The 19,240-nt window shown below is 32.9% G+C and overlaps 1 protein-coding gene across 3 annotated transcripts in view; it reads left to right on the forward strand.

Annotated features, from left to right (window-relative positions):
- LOC135136737 (photoreceptor-specific nuclear receptor-like) overlaps positions 1-19,240 on the forward strand; it is a 91,870-nt gene that overhangs the window by 55,234 nt on the left and 17,396 nt on the right. The window contains exon 4 of one of the 3 annotated variants that reach the window (XM_064066183.1): positions 12,999-13,131. The exons of 1 other annotated variant lie outside the window; for it this stretch is intronic. In XM_064066183.1, the coding sequence (XP_063922253.1) occupies positions 12,999-13,131 (133 nt within the window). The remainder of the gene's footprint in view (positions 1-12,998; positions 13,132-19,240) is intronic. One more of the 3 variants, XM_064066184.1, reaches the window with a different exon arrangement.

Consider the following 19,240-nt stretch of genomic DNA (forward strand, 5'->3'; position numbering starts at 1 on the left):
GCCCTAACACAAGCAACTTTAACAGAAACGTGTCAAAAAAAAGATTATCTACAATAATTCTATCTACAATAATTATTATTAATCACTAGCTGACCCCGTGAACTTCGTTTCACCTACAATTTAATTTTGAATCTGCAAAACCGAATGCTTGGAAATCTTGCAGATGGTTTAAACATATGATACCTAAGCATAATAAAATTTTATTCAAAATATATTTACTGATCCCCTCCAAAAAATTGATGACGTCAGCCCAAAATTTTGCCAAATGAATCCTATCTAAAGTGTCCAAAATAGGATGAGCCTATACTTGTGATTTATCATTCCATTCATATTTTTTAGTTTTGCTTGTAGGGGGTGTCTCAAAAAAATTAATCACTGAGTCAATTTATTTTATTGATTGAATCAAGAATTGCAAAACTGAATTTTGAAATATTGCAGACGTTTTGAAGTTACTGTTTGACATGGTAGGTTTTTAATCAAAATATATCTGTTGATCAAGCCCAAAAACTTGATGACGTCATCTCAAGATTTTGCCGAATAAATCCTGTCTAAAATGTGCAAAATATCATCAGTATATTTTCGTAATTTACCATTGCATTCATATTTTTTAGATTTGCTTTTACAGTGACTCAAAAAAATGTATGGATCAGTCAATTTATTTTAGTGAATAACTCAAGAGTTGCAGAAATGAATATTTTGAGATCTTGCAGACGTTTTAAAGTTATTGTAAGCAGGGTAAATTCTTAAGAATATTTATTTATTCCCTCAAAAAATTGATGGAACGGCTTACTCGATTTTCGCAGATAATTTTGGGAATACAATACAGTTATTTTTAGTATTACACTGCACCAATCCAAGGTGGTATACGTGTTGGTCGTAAATGTTGATTAGGTCATCACAAAATTGTGTGAAGAAAAGACTCAACTCGAAAATGCTGAATATGTTTCATTATACTTTTGGTGCGAAGGAAGTTCTGTCGAAACAACGTTCGATCAATTTTTTGACAATGGTTGATATAAATAAAACTCAGTACATGCTCATACTCGAAATACGAAGTATCTACTCGAATATCAAATCAAAATATTTCTAGTTTTTCTAGATGATGCTAATACTTCAGTAGGTAACAGTTGATGCTCAAGTAGCATCTCGATACAACAAAAAAGGAAAACAGTGACAGTGTTCAACCATCAAGGCAAAAATCGAGTCACCAAAATATAAGTTAGTATGGGGTAGACACCTTGAGATGGGAATCTCTGTGGCCAGTGTTAGAAAAAACGCACTGCACAATTTATGCATATTTAAAAGTTAATTACCTGAAAAGTTTTCGATATTCCCGCTCCTAATGTGTTTTTCAAACTGAATGAACCTTTTGACGACGTTCCACCTTCATGAAAGTCGCCATGTTTAGTCAAAATTCACTCTTACAACGATCCTACTCGTTTTCTAAGCTGCTTTACAGACAGCTCAGTCATTTTCCACGCCGATGCTCATTTTTAGATTAAATGCTCACAAAACACGTAGATGTTCAATTTGTGTTCGGGGAGATACAATGTTTCCAAGTAGGTACTCAGCACATAGAGTAGATGCTCAGGTATATAAGAGTAATAATCAAGTAGGTATTTCGTACTTCGAATATGAGTATCTACTAAGTTTTATTCATACCACCCAATGTCTCGCTTCAATGTTTGATTATGTTGATTATGAGCACAACGCTGATCAACTTCCATATCTGAATTACCCTTGAAATAAATCATTGCGGTTTGCACCTGAGGTAGTTTGTCGCGCATTTGATTGACTTCGTGGACCTATGTCAGCTTGTCGTCTTCTCGGCATTGTAATGAACTTCATAAAACGACAAAGAATTATTTTCACAGTCAATCAGATCTGTAAATTTTGTATTGAGAATTTTGAAATATTGAAAACTTCAAATTAAATCCTCGAATAACGGTAAAGTTTGAGCTTTTGTCGAAACTAACAAAGTCATTATAGGTAAATAGAATGGTAGATCAAAATTAATAAGAAACTTTCGCAATGTGTAACTAAATTCACTTTAACCAAGATTTTTCTTAAAATAAACGACGTTTTTTTCTTACGAAAAAACAAAGAACGATTTGAAATGCAATATACTTTTCACAATCGCACGGAAGAATTAGTTTTGTGTGACACGTCAGTTAGACGACAGGTCCGTCAGAAACGCCAACTATTGAAATTAATTCGAAGTGGCGATTCCCATACAAAATTTTTAGACTTTTTTATTTTTTAACTGTACTTTTAAGTTTTCCTTATTTTTTTATTTATTTATAAACCATCCCCGTAATATAAAAAAATCTTCAAATCGGTCAAGCCGGTTTTGAGTCTTAGCGAGACTAACAGGAACAGCAATTGATTTTTATTATATAGACGATTAAAAAATGGGGGTTGGTGATAGAAAGGTGACAATTTAGGGTTATTTGTATTTTTTGATGCCAATTCTTAAAAAAATAAAAATAAAAAATTTTGTCCAAAAAATAGACAAAAATTGTTTAGGGTGGGCCACCCTTATCACTTAGGGGTTTAAAAAATAGTTTACAACCTACCGAATATACATAAAAAATTTCATACAAATCGGTCAACCCATTTCGGAGAAGTTCGGTTACAAACACTGTGACGCGTGAATTTTATACATAATGCATTATAGATAGATGCAAGATAGACAAATGCTGTCGCGGACTTTTCTTTAGAAGTTTTAGAGGGGAACAATTTCGTCATATATGATTTTTACGCAACTTTAACCGTTTAAGCAACGTAAGCAACGGAAGCTGTCAAAGGAGGAATAATTTTCCCGTTTTTCCGAATATCCAACATAAAAAGATTTTTTGAATTCGAACCAGTAGTTTCTGAGATTAGAGCGTTCAACCAAACAAACACTTCAGCTTTATAATATAAGTATAGATGAGCATAGTTAACAAAAAGAAACTACTAATAAGAATAAGAATTTTCAACGACGATAACCAACTAAACTTTACTAATCAAAATACAAATTTAATAACACAACGTTAAATAAACTACTACAACAAGTTTTCGAAATGACGGCCTCTATTTTGCAATGCTTCTGCTGCGTTCTTCTAACCATATCTGGATTATTTCTAATCTGGGCAGCAACATTTTGAATGCGATTTATCAACTCTTGCACCGTATTCACTGGAGTTTGATAAACTACCTGCTTCATGTAACCCCATAAAAAAAACACAGGGACTGAGATCGGGAGAACGAGGTGGCCACAACGCAGGTCCATTTCTCCCAATCCATTTGTTTGGAAAGTTTCGGTCAAACCATTGCCGCACTTCTACGGCATAATGTGCAGGGGCCCCATCATGATGGTACCATAGATCCCTACGAACATTTAAGGGTACATTTTCCAAAAGTGGTCCTAAGTCGTTGTTTAAAAAACCTAAATACGCAACCGCCGTCAAGCGAGGGGGCAGAACGTATGGACCTATCAAATTGTTGTCACACATGCCTGCCGAGACATTTACTGAAAATCTGTCTTGAAAATGCGTTTCCCGTATGGTATGCTGATTTTCATCAGACCAAATATGTGTATTACGGGAATTAAAACTAACGAAGAAACTTATGTAGATCAATCTGTAACATAATACATTCATTGATACTGGAGACGGTTGTAAAGATTCTCAAATCGTACGCGTACATCATCTATGTAAATGGCAAATAAAAGAGGGGCAAGTACAGATCCTTGGGACACTCCCGACATAATACGATTATTATCAAACACACCATTGTATTTTACGCACTGAGTTCTGTTGGATAAATACGAATCAAACGGACTCAGTAGTGAGTTAGAACACCCAACATTACTATGTTTAATTAATAAAATCTGTTGGATCATTTAAGCTCTCGAGCAAACCCATTTTGGCTGCAGAAGCTATTGTTAGTGAGTCGAAAACACTTTTTTACAGTTTTTGTGACCAACCGCAAAGTTCGACGTATAAGTAGTTGATAGCGGATGTGCTCACAATCCCATCAAGGGTTTTGTAATTAAACATTTAAAGTTTTCTGATTGGGTTTTCTGAATTGACAGTTTGTACGATTAGAAGCACATTTATCATTCTAAAGGTCCGTTGTACCGAATGTTAATGCCACCGTTGTAAATTACGAACAAATGACGTGATTTTATAGGGTTGGCGAATATAATTTTAAGAAACAAGAGAGAGAAGATTATTTGTTTTCCACGAATTCGTTTCCAATTACGTTAAATACACATCTGACATTATTTTCTTCCCATTGTTGTCTCTAAGCATTAAATTTCAACGAAACTGATGACTCCGAAAAGCGAGCATGTCTTAGTTCACCAAGCATTGTATTATTATTCCGAGGGCATTGATGCAAACAACGGAATTTAACATTTTATCCATAAATGAAATTGCTATTTGTTGTGCTCTGTCGAGAGTGTCATCAGACGAATTTTCTTAAATGTATGTACAATTTTGAAGTGACGTCATCACATTATTAGCGGGGATGATTAGACAAATTATGGTGAGCGCTTTACCACCTACATATTCCTAATATAAATACAAAATTTGACAACAATCGGCCCAATACTTTCGGAGATTATCTATCTAATAAAAATCCGGGACGGCAGACAGACGGACAGACGGAGAAACGACCTGTCGGATTGACAATTTTCTTATTTCTCCGATGTGCATGGTAGTAACTAACAATTAATCACTAAACTGACAGTTATTTTAAGTTATACGATTTTGTATTCTACTTGAAATTTAAAAACATTATAAGTTATAATGAATATATTTAATTGCAATTGCAATATCACATATCATAGCAGCAACTATGTTTTCAGACACTAACAATGACAATATTACTTTATGTTGATCAGACAACATTATGAGAGAATATATGCTTTATCACGTTATAATTTTCGAATAAACGAAGCCAATAACAGAATATAAAGCAGGCCGTGGGCAAGCACACGTCTCATCCGACGCTAAGCGACGCCCAGCGCCTCAAACACTGCCTAGATTTGCATTTCGTCCTTTGTCGCTGTAACTCTACCAATTATGCTTTGGCTGTGAAAGACTAAAACCACCGTGCTAAAATATACCAACGCATCTCGTATTTCTTTCTACTATACCGTGCACAACAAGAAAGAGAGACGTAAACGTAACACGAAAATTTCAATGTTCCTGCCACTAAGAACGTCCTGCTGTTAACTGTTTTATTTTGCGTCTTTGTGTCGACCACACGGTGTGGAAATTATTTTTAAGGGTTTTATTCTGTTACAAAGCTTTGTCAAATTTGAATGAGTAATACCCGGCGAAAGTTTCCAAGTTGTTTGCAGAGGTCTTTTTAGTTTCCCCTCGAGACTTAAATTTTCTGATGTTAACTTTGCTAAAAAATAATTGTGGCGAATTTTAAAGAGATTATGTCGATATACGAAATTTTTATGCATTATTGTACAAAATTTTATTAAGTAAATGTGACTTGAAATTTACAGTTCGGTAGGGTTCTTTAATAATAATAATAACCTGTGATTATCAAAAAGTGCATTTTTGGACACGTTTTTTGGGTAAACAATGGGAGATGAAAGAATTATCTCTTGTCTATACAGGGTTTTTCACGAGGGCACCACATCTGAAAAAGTCAAAATGCAACCAAAAATAAATACAATGTTAAAGCCATCTTTCATATTTCACACCATTTTAAAAAAGTACAACATAGTTATCTGTTTTGTGGTAATAACCTGTAACAACCTTGATGTAATGTCAGATACCATACCATGCTTAGATGGACATTCCGGTAGAATTGATACAAAATGTACCCAAACGGTGAAAAGTATGTGTATGATTTTGACTTAATATGGTAATTGCAGTGAGAGCATCATTGCTGGATGAACTTGAAAAAATCTTATGAGCTTTTATTAGGGTTTTATTTTTTACGAATTTGAAGAAGTCTTAAGTGCCGCAGTGTTTTTTTCTTAATTCAGGAAACTCTTGGGTGCCGATGGTGTATTATTTTGGAAGCCAATGGAGATTTTTTTTATGTAAATTATTTAAAATAATTTTAGAGGACCTTGATGTGTTATTTTTGGAAAAATCTTACATGACCCGTTTTTGAGTTAATTTTGGGACCCCGTTTTTTTTTTTAAATTTAAAACAATCTTCAGGTTTTAGGTATTCCTGCTTGGAAAGAATTCGAAAGTGCTTTGGAGACTGTAGTGTCTTTTCTTATAATAATTTAATTGAAGTTCTTAGAGGATACATCTTTTGCTAAAATCAGTTTTATTTTAGCAGGTACTAACCCCGCCCACCCGCCCTCTCTTTTCTTAAAGGGTATCCCATTAGTCAAAATCAGTCTTATCTAAGCAGCTACTAGCCCCGCCCACTCACCCTCTCTTTTCTTAGAGAAATCAGTTTTATCTTAGCAGGTAATAGCCCCACCCGTTTGCCCTCTCTTTTCTTAAGGGGACTCGCTAGACGAGGTATAATATTTTTTTGGTTTTTTGTATGAAAAAATTATATTAATATAGATGTATCATACATCAAACTGCAGCTTTTTTCATATTCTAGATCGCAGAGACCAGTTCAATCAATTAAAAAAATATGGCTGAGAAATATCGTAAAAAAAACACCATTGTATGTTTTCTTTTCAAATTTTTTGAGTCATAACCATCATAGAATCGCTTGAAAATTTGCACATGGATAAAACATCACTTTTTACAGGGCGCAGAGTCATTAAATGTTTGTTAGTGGTACAATTTGTTTAAATAATAATTAAAATCAAAATATACCACAAATTAATGCAAAATACGTCGAATAATTTTAACAGGAATATCAGAGGAAAATTAGTGATCTATTGGTTTGCAGAGTTTTTAACAAAAAATAACAATTATTGAAAAAAATGGGTATCAATTCGACAGATTTTGAGCCGTTAGTTCAGTACTTTGCCGATACGAGCGCCACTAAAATTTACGGAAGCGACTTTCCAGGTAAAACCCTTATCGCCTGCTCTACCATACGCTGATTGTTAGCGTTCTCGGCTGATTTTTCTAATTTTTGGCAAGGAACTCAGTTTTATAACAAGCCGCCAGGACCGGCCGTAATAATCTATTGTTAAGAAAATGAACTTACCTATACGCAATGAGGTACTATCATAAAACCGAATTAAAACTGGGGAACTATAATATTTTTACTGCACTCAGGATCCTGAATTCAATACACATGATTACTAAAAATTCATTGTAATATTATTGTTAATATATATTTTACTTTGGACGTGTTTTAAAAAAGACCTACGCCCAGTAACTTCTCCCTTCATTGTTTACTCGAAAAAAGTGCTCGTATATGTTTTCATTTGCCGAGAGATCATTTTCATAATATATTTATAATAAAAATATGCAAGTCTTGGTGATGAAAAATGTACTCCTAACAAATTATTAAAGTACATAAAAAAATAGAAACAAATTTTATTTATTTTAAAAAAATCTCTCGCAAAGGCAGGTTCCTCTTTCTTCTTAAATCAAATCGCAAAATTATTTTATTAATTTAATCAGGAGTTACAAAACCGAATGCTTTGAAATCTTGGAAATGTTTTAAATTTATCATAAGCATGGTAAATTTTTGATCAAAATATATTGGCTCATCCCTCCTAAAAAATGGATGACGCAACCCCAAAATTTTGCTGAATAAATCCTATCTAAAATGTATAAAATACGATGAGTCTCTTCTTGTGATTTATCATTCCATTCATGTTTTTTGGATTTGCATATACAGGATGACCCCAAAAATTAATGAATGCGTAAATTTATTTTATTGATTTAATCAGGAACTACAAAACCGAATGCTTTGAAATCTAATGTGAAAAAAAACATAATAGGCATGCAGTCGTCACGTTTCCGATAGCGAGGGAAGTACTGTCTAAACTCTTTAGACCGATTTTTTTGATTTTCCCATTTCTCCATTTCTCAATTTTTCAATGATTCAGTTTGGGATTTTTTCACTGTTTCGATTCTTTCATTTTCCTCCCATTTTTAGGTTTTTCAATATTTCAGCTTTGGAATTTTGCAATATTTCGTTTCTTCAATTTTTCAAATTTTTGATATTGTGTTTTCTCGGTTTTTAAATGTTTCGATATTTTAATTTTTCAGTTTTTAAAGTTTTAGGTTTTTAGATTTCTCACTATCTCGACTTTTCGATTTTTCAGTTCGATGATTTTTCAATTTGTCGAATTTTTAAATTTTAGATTTTTTGTTTTCTTTAATGTTTTGAGTTCTCGATCATTCGATTTTCTGAGTTTTCAGGCTTAGATTTTTTTTGTTGTTCAATTCTTGGATTTTTAAAATACGATTTTTTTTTGCTCGATTTCGATTCCTCAATTTTTCGACATATTACTGTTGGGATTTTTCAATTTATCGATTCTTCGATTTCTCGATTCTTCATATTTTCGGTTTCTCGAATTTCTTCATTTTTCGATTTCTCAATTCTCTGATGTTTCAGTTTTACGATTTTTAAATTTTTTTATTTTTTAGTTTTCAATTTTTGACGTTTCTAAATTTCTCGATTTCTCAATTTTTCGATTCTTTCTTCAATTGTGATTTTTCAATTTTTCGATTTCTGAATTTTTCAATGTTTCAGTTTCGGATTTTTTCACTTTTCCGATTCTTCAATTTTCTTTCCATCTTTCAGTTTTTCAAGATTTCAGTTTTGAATTCTTTTACTTTTCGATTTTTCAATTTTCCTTCCATTTTTCAATTTTTCAGTATTTCAGTTCTGGGATTTTGCAATGTTTCGGTTATTCAATTTTTCCATTTTTTGAAGTTTCGATTTCTCGGTTTTTCAATTTTTCGATAGGTATCTATTTTAATTTTTCAATTTTGAAGTTCTTGATTTTCCGTTAATTTTTTTGATTTTTTTTTTACTCGGTATAGATTTTTTGGTTTTCCAATTCTTTGATTTTTAAATTGTTTAATTTTTAGATGGTTCAATTTCCCGATTTTTAGATTTTTCAATTTTTCGGTTTACCGATTTTTTTTCATTTAAAATGTTTCAATTTTTCAATTATTAACTTTTCGATTTTTCAATTTTGGTCTAATTTGATTTCTTAATTTTTTGATTTTTTGACTCCTCTACTGTTGATGTTTTGATTTCTCGATGCTTCAGTTTTTGAACATTCCGATGTTTCGATTTTTCGACTTTTTGGCTTTTCGAGTGTTCAATTTTTTGATTTTTGAATTTTAAATTTTTGTTTTTTTGATTTTTTTGGTGTTTCGATTTTCCAATTCTTCAATTTTTCGATATTTTAATTTTTCAATTTTTCGAATTTTTAAATTTTTGATTTTTCTTTTCTTTGATTTCTCAAATTTTTGGACTTTTTAAATTTTACATTTTTCGATTTTACTATTTTTTGATGCTTGGATTTCTCAATTTTTCAAGTTTTCAATACTCGTTTTTTCAGGATTTGGATATTGAGAACTTTTCAATTTCTGGATTTTCAATTTTCAGATATTTTAATAGTCAGTTTTTTAATGTTTCGATTTTTGGGTGTTTTGATTTTTCGATTTTTAAAGTTTTTGATTTTTCGATTTTTCAGATTTGTTGTCTATTTTAAGTATATTTTCATTTTTCAATTTGCTCCTTCTGCGGGAGTATTATTTCTTGTGCTGCACTTGACGGGCGAGGAAAGCTCTGTCGAAATAACCTTCGACCAATTTTTATACTTAGCACGTAGGGTTCCTACTAAGCATTCCTTATTTAACCGAACAGTTATTAATTTAACTAAGCAGCTATTATTTCACCAAGCATATATTATTTTTACTGAGAATTTATTTTTTAATTGAGCATTTATTATATAACTGAGCATTTATCATTTTTACCGAGCAAAAATACAGAGCGTTTAAAAATAGAACTGTGCATTTAATTTGTTCCTTTATCTAAATAACAAGAAAACGGTATTAATAATACATTTATTAGGCGAATAAAGTAATAAGCCTTGTTTGCTCTACAGTGTCTAAATAGTGTTTCAATAATATAATAATTATCTCGAATATTGAAATTAATATGTCAAAAAAATACGATAAATGATTATTCTGTGCTGAAGGTATGTTGTGGGGCGCCTGTCATAAATTATCATTATTCTAGATTATCGGCTTACGATGTTTTTATGACCCACGTCCGGTAGTCGTCTATCCCAGCGCGTCAGGTAGATTTAAAGAAGAATTGCTGGTTGCGTTTAAGGCAACAAATGGCGCCCAATTCAAACTTATCTCTCGTCTAGCGTTCCCCCTTAAAGGGTATCTTATTTGCCAAAATTAATTTTATCTGAGAATGTACTAGCCCCGCCCATCCACCCTCTCTTTCCTTAGGGGGTATGTCATTTGCAAAAATTAGTTTTATCTTAGCAAGTGCTAATGATTAACTTAAAAAAATGATCAAAATTTGGATTTCGAGCTTATTTAGATGCACAAGGCAGGAATTTTGAACATCTTCTCTTGTGTTTAGTTGGTTATGCTTTGATTTTTCTTTTGTTGGTTTTGTTTTTGTATATAATTTATAAATATTTTATAAATTTTTTTTGGTTTATTTATTAATGAAAAATAACAGCTTTTTTATTAATAATACTCAGAGTTAGGTACAACTTAAGTGATGGGCAATTACCCAGATAAATATTAAAAACGATGGCGCGACGTCAGGCGATAAATTTGGCTGGCCGACTGTGCAACCTCAACCACGTCTCTACCTCAGTGACGTTAGCTGCAAATCAGTGTTTATCTAATCAAGATCATCATGAAAATTGTGATATAAAATTTTAATGTATAGGCGAACTCGTATAACTGAGGAAAACCGCGAAAAAGTAGTAATTCTTATTAAGAATTCCCAAAATTGTAGGCCACGACTGCAATAGCGCTGGCGATCGGACGGAAATGGGCATCACTTCCGTAATGCCGAAGTCTGATAATAATACACAACGATAAATGACTACTGATTGTTATGGTTATTGTGCTAAAAAAAAGATGGATTTCAGTCACCATCGTTACTAAGAAATCAGAAAGTAAGCCGAAGGTATTCACGCATAAGATGCGTGCAGTGTTGCCAATCTTGCTTTTATATTTTTTTCGTAATTTTCGTCATAAAGAATTTTTTTATTTTTTTTTTGGGACTCCCGAAACCCCCGTACATAACGTACTGAAGAGTTAATCCGCCATTTTCTAGACACTCCGTATAATTGTGATTTTTTTTCCAAAAATCTTAATGTGTCGGGTAAAACTCACACGGATTCATAAACTACACGTGTAGGACTATGTTATTTTATACAATTTAAAACCCATTTACTATGTACAATTTTGGGGTGACGTCATCACATTATTGGAGGGGATAATTAGACAAAGTTTGGTTAGCGTTTTCGATCTACGTGATGTTCATAATATAGAAGCAGACAGACAGACAGACGGAAACGGGGTAGCAATTTTTTCTTACTATTGGGGTCATGGCACATCAAGAAAATATGATAATAGTCAGTCGCCCAATGGACTGGATTACATTCTTAGCTTACGCGGTGAAAGTAAAAACATATTCTACCTCCCAAATTTGAACAGTGATTTTTAGATTTTTAAGTTGTACAAGAACTTAATGATGCTGGTAGGATACAGTTAAATCTACCTAATATTGTCCAATGATCATACCTTTGGGGTGGGATGCATACCATTTATCATTTATCAAGCAGGAAATAAACTTCAAACAGTTTCTTTGTATCTTTTAGGGTTGTTAAATGCATGTGGCATAAATAGGATAACAGATTTCGGCACAATATTCTAAACAGAACCTCATTAGAGAATTAAACTAAACAAATAACGAGTGTACACTAGAGAATTCTCGACAGATTCGATAAATAAACCCGTACATTCTATATGCTTTGACGATACATTCCGACACATGGTTTTTTAAATTAAAGTTTTAGTGGAAAATTACACCCAAATCTTTAGAGACTTTTAAAGATTCACTTTCGTTAGAATAGTTATGATCAATAATGAATTCTTTCCTCGAAAACATTTTACTCTGTTTAAACATAAGAACATAACTATATATGTAAGCGAAGAAAAATGTTGCTGTTTGCCGGGCGAGGGCCCTGACCACTAGACTACAGAGCGGCTTATCTGTCTTCGTTTACTACTACTTATTATTGTGTCGCCACAACCGATTATTTATCCCCCACACCCTTTAAATTATGTTCTTTGCACAGTTCACAATCTTTTGGTGATTTTATTTCAAGTTAAACTTCAGGTCATCAGCAAAGAGTAGCTGAATATTAAATTAAAATTAATAAATGATGCTTATCGATTACATGGAACATTACACTACTAAAAACATCGCTTTCACGATTTAAGAAAAAGTATAATCTGGCCATTAGGGACGTTAAAGTAAAAATTAATGACAAATTTATAGTAGATCATAGAACTAATCCAAGAATTCTGTGAAACATTGTAAATAGTCGTCGATCTAATCAAACTTCTAACTCTAATAGTAAATGCGTAATATTCTCGAGTTAATTTAATGCCTTTTTCTACAATAGCAAAAGAAACGATAAAAATTTATTTAAGTTTAAAAATCTTTAGGGTAACATCATTTTAATTAAATGGTTGTCCAGCCTAAGTTATTTGTGGCACTTATTTATCGCTGTATTTAAAAATTCAATTTTTGGGGTTTCGCAGATTACGTCAACCTCAAGCGTAGGCGGTAAAGTTCTAACCAAAATGCGAAACGAGTCATCATTTAAATGTAACGCTCAATTATTTCGCATACGTTTAAAGTATGTGGATTATCTGCATGTGTTGCTCGTAGCAGACGCCTCAGAAAGGGGTAATTTGGCACGCAAATAGGCACCCCTCTGTAACAATTATAAAGGGTCGGCTGTGATGTTTTACAATGACCACGACCTGTCAACATAATTTTAACGATTTGTGAAATTAAGCTTTGATAAATCTTCTTAAAAAGTTATAATTTTAGCTGTTCAAAATGAAAGGCAACCCAGGAATACTGCGACCATCAGACCTGAAACGCTGAGGGACATGAGCGCAGAACAAGAACGGGCGCTAAGGGAAGCTGCTGTTGCAGTTGGAGTTTTTGGGTAAGACTTTTTAACGTTATGTATTTAAATTGTGTTTATTTAAGTAGGAATATTTGTCACTCGACTTTATAGAAAGTTGAAGCAATATTGTTCTGTTGTTTTCGAAAAAATATTTTCTTAAAGCATTTTCTGCATTTTATTTTTTAAACACGTTTTTACATTATTTCGTTTGTTACATTATACCCAATTTGACGTAATTGCATTAGAAAACAAACTAAAATATAAACTAAAAAAGGCTTACATGTAAAATAACATTAAGTTATACTCACTTTTCTCAAGTTGCCAATTTTCCACAAACTTTGCAAAAAATTCCCGATCGGATTTAATTTGATTCAGCTCTTTCTTAGTTGCTATTTTGTCTTGTAAAACTTGTTTAGGCATTTTAGTAGTTATTAAAAAATGTCCATATTTTTGATTAAAAAATACAAGATCACTAGCACAACCATCTTCTTTTCAAAGAAGTTTACGCAACTTTATTACACGAACATGATCGCAGTCTCTGAATAGGTAGCAAAAATAGTCGTAACAAAATAAAAATTTCAAATTCCAATATCCATAGTTTTAGGCATATTTGGGCGCTCAAAAAACGAAAAATTCTGCTCTATTTCGCCCAAAAGTCATTTATGTTCAGGTTTCGTCAACGTGCTTTAAAGTTATTTATGAACCTAGGGCGTTATAAGGACCCAGCCCGAGGTCGGTGGATGTTAGACCGAGTGTTGAAATATTTTGAAATTAGTAAGCTTGAACATGGCGTTCATACGGTTGGCACAGATAAAAACTATGAGTTACTAAGGGTTTAGTCTCATTTGTCAAGTTTAAATTAAAAACTTGTTAAAAAAACTACAAAGACAAAAAAATTAAATTAGCGGGCGTTATATAATCATAACACCCGCTAATCTCTATATAACGTCCTATGGCGTTATGAGCTTGCTAATAGCAACTATTTCTAAGGTATTATGCGAGTTTGTATATAACTGATAGGTGAAAAATAAAAAAATTAAAGTAGTCCATTTTCCTTAAAATCCGGGCCTTACTAATTACACAAAAAATTAACCCGTAAGACGTCTGAATTTACTTAAAATTCGTTGCGACGATCGACACGTTATCCCGATCCACGCGAACCGAGTTGATTACTATACCAACTGTATTATAAACCGATGATGGCTGACGTGACTACCACCAAACACGGCCAAAAACCATCTCGATTAAACCAGCTTTCAAACAAAAGACACATTGAAATCGGTTCATTCCTTTGGAGTCCACACAATGTAAGTTAGATAGCATTGAGAATATTGCAAAATGGTAAGAAACAAATATTAAGAACAGTAACCGAACTGCTTATTTCTACTATCATTTTCGTGTACTTTTAGTTTAACCTTGATTAAAAGCTCTGGATTGCACTTTTTGAAGTGGCTGTACTAAGACTGGGACAGATTTTATCGCAATCGATAAATACGAGCATATCTTAAACTTTGTGACCCAACTGTATGCAACAGTTTCAACAACCAGCAGGTATATTTCTGTAAGCATCCAAGAATAACACAAGAAACCTTGACACTTGCAATTTTTAACCACATCGATACGTTTTGAAGTAAATATGAAATACGTTCTGTATGAGAAAACTGCCTAGTGCCTAATATTCAAACATTAAAAAAAAACTTCGAAGTAAGAACTCGTCAGCATGTGTCCTATACGAAGGACCGGTCCTATTCTAAATGCTGTTCTTTAAAATTAAAGAAATCGTCAATTTTATGTGTCCTTAAATTAAAGATTAGTCTGTTTATGATTGATTCTAAATACATGTTCTTTAAGCTTTGCGTTAAATTTGTTAACTTTAACTCATGTCGTTAAAAGTGATTGTGAACAAACGCGCTGTGCTTTAATTGCACCTAGTGTACTTAAATAATATAATGATAAGAGTAGAGCAAACACTTACAAGTGACAGCAATTTTTGATCCAAAACTAATGCCAAAAGGTCAGTAGCGTTACAAGGAAAATTTTAAATAGGGGCTACTATTGAATTAGTGGTATTAAGCTTATTTACATAATACATATAATAAACAAAATATCGAAAATAATTATTTTTTATATCGAAATTTGTCAGTTAAATAGTTTTAATATAAACTCAAGAAATTTTGGACAACGAAACTGTTACTCTTTATTTTTTTTTTTCAAATTTTTGATTTGCATTTTCAACCAAATCCCTCATTGCATGGCTTTTGCTGGACTATGTTATTCGTTGTTTTTTTCTTATTTCTTCTTTAGTTTTTCTGGTGTAGATTTTCCGACGGTAAACTATCATTCTTGCAGTAAATTTTCTTTTGCTGTTGCAACATGATGGAAATTGTATTGAGCGATAAGTCGAATTTTTCCTAATTTCTTTCTTCATGACTTCCAAAACATTACCAGTGCAAAAATTATTATTCTTTAAATAATCTCTCAAATTACAAAATTTTTGCTCCACTAAAATTGCTATTTGGGACGCGTTCTCTGAAGCGTAATGTAAAGCACCAGTTTTATATTCTTTTAATGCCACAAATTTTGCATAATTTTCATTACAATTCTTCTTAGAGACCAAAGCAACAATACATTTTTAGCAAAAATTTTGATTTTTATCAAGCTTTTAACAACGTAACCTGTGCAACTGTAAAAAGCAATTTTTTCTCTCAAAGAAAGTTCTTTTTTCTTCAAATTCCAATTTCTACGTAAAGCTAAATTTTCTTTTCCTTTAGGAACATCGTTTTCTTTTCTGTTATTATTTTTAATATAACTCAAAAAAAACAACTAAAGGTGTTGTTTTGTCGGGTTTGTAACTTGAGTTGATTGAAACATCCAAATATTGAGAAACTGATAAAAGTTTTAAGTCATATTTAAACTGAATGGCCTTAGGGACCGGATATCTTGACCGAATTTGGGAAAATACATTTTCTAAACAATTTTGAGAAAATCTCGATGTTAATCAATATGAGTATTTTTTTTTTTCGTTCAAAAACAAGTTTTGCAGGTCTAAAATTGATGTTGTAGTCAGCATAACACCTGTTTGAATGGACTTCCAAAACTGCTTTTCCAAATTTGTCAGGAGCGACTTTTAAGTTTAAAAATAATCTAATGGACTCTTGAAGGAATTCTATAGTTTCCCTATAGACAGTCATATTAAACTTGCTCAAGGCCAAAATAGTTGATCTAGAACTAATCAACTGGAACCACCTATGTACAACATCAATAAAAACAGCTGTCATTAGAGAAGATTTGTCTTCTCTCTCCGCTTCCGCATCAAATTTTATTCCATAACTAACATTTCGATTCAAAACGTTTAGAGAATTTGACACCTTAATTTTGTTAAAATGGTTAGATTGTAAAAGATCCAGATTTAATTTAGACGCAAATTGCAGCTCAAATTTGCCTTCTTCACAAAAATCTTTAATATGTTGCACGTCAACCAAATCAGAAGTTAGTTTATATTTTTCAACAAAATCATTTGGTAATTGAATGATTTTGTTTCCTACCAAACATTGCTTTATATTTTTTAATAAATATAGCGCATCTGCTAAAAAGTAAATTTTTTCGCCATTAACACCCAGTTAGTGGCGAAAAAATTATGTCCTAAACGCATTAGGATTAGGACATAATTTTTTGTTTCGCAGTTTCCTCCAGCTTTTATTCCAAAGGTTTTCCACATGGTAGTTTCATGTTACTTAATAAGTTATATCCACTGGTCCCACATCCAAATTTAAGCTTCAAAGATTTAGTGATTGTTTGCTCTGAACATTTTTTGAATTTTTCCCTTTTAGAGCCTCAGTTTGATCCTTTGTTAATATATTTGCCAAATTTTTCCTTAAATTTGCATTACACACTTTTTGCAAGTATAATTTCTGGCTTAATTGTTTGTTACTAATTTTTAACATTCTAACTTTTTTTCTTAGCATATCATTTTCTTTCTGTAGCGTTACATAGTCAGGTGGTTGTTTGCACTTTAGTGGTTTAGACGAAACAAATTCAGGCCAGAGAGGTTGGGAAGAAAGAGAATTATTTGACAGGGGAGATTCAAACTGAAAAGATTCACTGGAGAGATTACCATTTGAACTCTCCGTTGCACAGGGAAAAATTGAAGGAACAGCGTATTTCTTTTATTTTTTAACTTTAAAGAACATTCCATTTTTAGATCTATTTTTACAACCTTTCACGCTGCAGCCAGTCATCGTTCAAATTTCTACTTGACGAACGGTTTTGAATGTCTAATTCACAACATTAAAATAAAATTTATATTAAATAGGCCGTGGAAAAAGTGATCCACCAATAAAAATGAATCACGCTCTTTCCCTTACTCTTCTCATAATTATTATCTAAGTACACTAATCAGATCCACATTCCTTCTTATACGCCGTTCAATGTTGTTATGTTGTTTCAAGAACAATTTAATACATACATTAAGACAAACGAAAACAAACCATTTCAATATTAAACTGCCAAAGGAGTTATGTAATTCCTCTAAGCCGCAAACACTTACTATTGTACTTTTGTATATTGTTTGTATTTCATGACATTCCTGTGTTGTTGACGTTATAAATCTAGACATGCTTTTGAGTAACGAAGTATCGGTTCTTAGTTCATACCTACTTTCGCATCTGGTCACGTGTTTGTAAACATACATAAATTCCACTTTATGCTTCATGATGCGGCATTGTTTGCTCTATACCACCAACAAATCAAGCATTAGAGCCGTCCTCATTGCCACTTCCTCTATACAAAACTTAAGAGGTGCTAAGCGGAGAAGTGTTTTCAAGGCCGCTGCGGGAGTGGTTGTCATTGCACCTGCAGTACTTAAACACGCCATTCTCTGGACGTGTAAAAGTTTGTTTTTAGTTTGGTTGTGGGACACAGACTAAAGCTCGGTAGCACAGCCCCGGTCTAATTATGGCCGTGTAGTTCCAGAGGGCCATTTGGAATTAAAACCCCAAGACTTTGCAACCACGATATGACATTGTCAAAGAGTCGAGCGTGCTTTTTCCGCTTTTCCATTTACGTGGTTTTTCCAGTTCAGTTGCCAATCTAATATCACTTGAAACGTTGTACTAAACATTTTTGTTATCGGTAGTGTACCAATTTTCCTCTTCCTTGCGAAGAGGATTAGTTTCGTCTTCTCTTGATCCAACTGGGCCCATTCTTCCCGAAGAACACGTTGCAATAAGTTTTCTCATTTCGTCCCGGACATGTTCTATGGGTTTTAGATCTCGTCACTTCATCCTTCTAATATCAAGCTCATCCAAATAATCCCTTACCACATTCGCGCTATGTGAATGGTAAGTCCGGACCAACAAAGGATGCGTATGGTATAATATGGTCTACTAAACAGTATAATGTTTCTCAGAGCTGTTATTCTTCCTCTTTCCACAATTACTAAATCCATGAGAACTTCTAATGATATGCCTCCCCATATCATAAGATGTCCGCCTTCATAGGATATTCTTTCGTTAAAGCAGTACTGTGCACAAAATTCATTAGGTCTTCTCCAAACCAGATGGACGAGAATGTGATCTTAAATTAAATTTTGACCTATCTGAGAAGAGAACATTTTCCCACTGGTCGACTGTCCAATCAAGATGCTCTCTCACAAATTCTAATCGTTGCTGCCGATGCTATGTCAACAGTTTTGGACCCGTTACAGGTTTTCGAGATGATACATTGTTTTCCCGTAGTCTTCTGTAGACTCTTCTTGCAGAAACAGTAGTGCTTACCATGGGCATTTCTTAATCACTGTGTCACAATATTGGTGTATTTGTGATTTATCAAACACTGATAAGACAGCCCCGTAGCTACGGGGGGCAAGATGGGGCTGATGGGGCTTTATTTTCTTACAGGGTATATTATTTGGAAATATCTCCCTAACGTTAATGTTGACCGTATAAAAAAAGCAACTGTCATGTCACATTTTATTCCATAGCCTACTACTAAACATGCAAAAAAATAAATATTACGAACAAAGAGGTACGTGCTCGTAGAAGCTTTAATGAACTTTGGGAAATACAACGCAAAAATACAGAATACAAAAAAACGACAGCTCATTACTATTTTTTACAATTATTCATGTGTTCTTGTTTGTTGTCATGGC

The sequence above is a fragment of the Zophobas morio genome, unplaced genomic scaffold, assembly GCF_036711695.1.
Source record: "Zophobas morio isolate AGI-343-1 ecotype UQ-CSIRO unplaced genomic scaffold, CSIRO_AGI_Zmor_V1 ptg000026l, whole genome shotgun sequence".
Classification (NCBI taxonomy): domain Eukaryota; kingdom Metazoa; phylum Arthropoda; class Insecta; order Coleoptera; family Tenebrionidae; genus Zophobas; species Zophobas morio.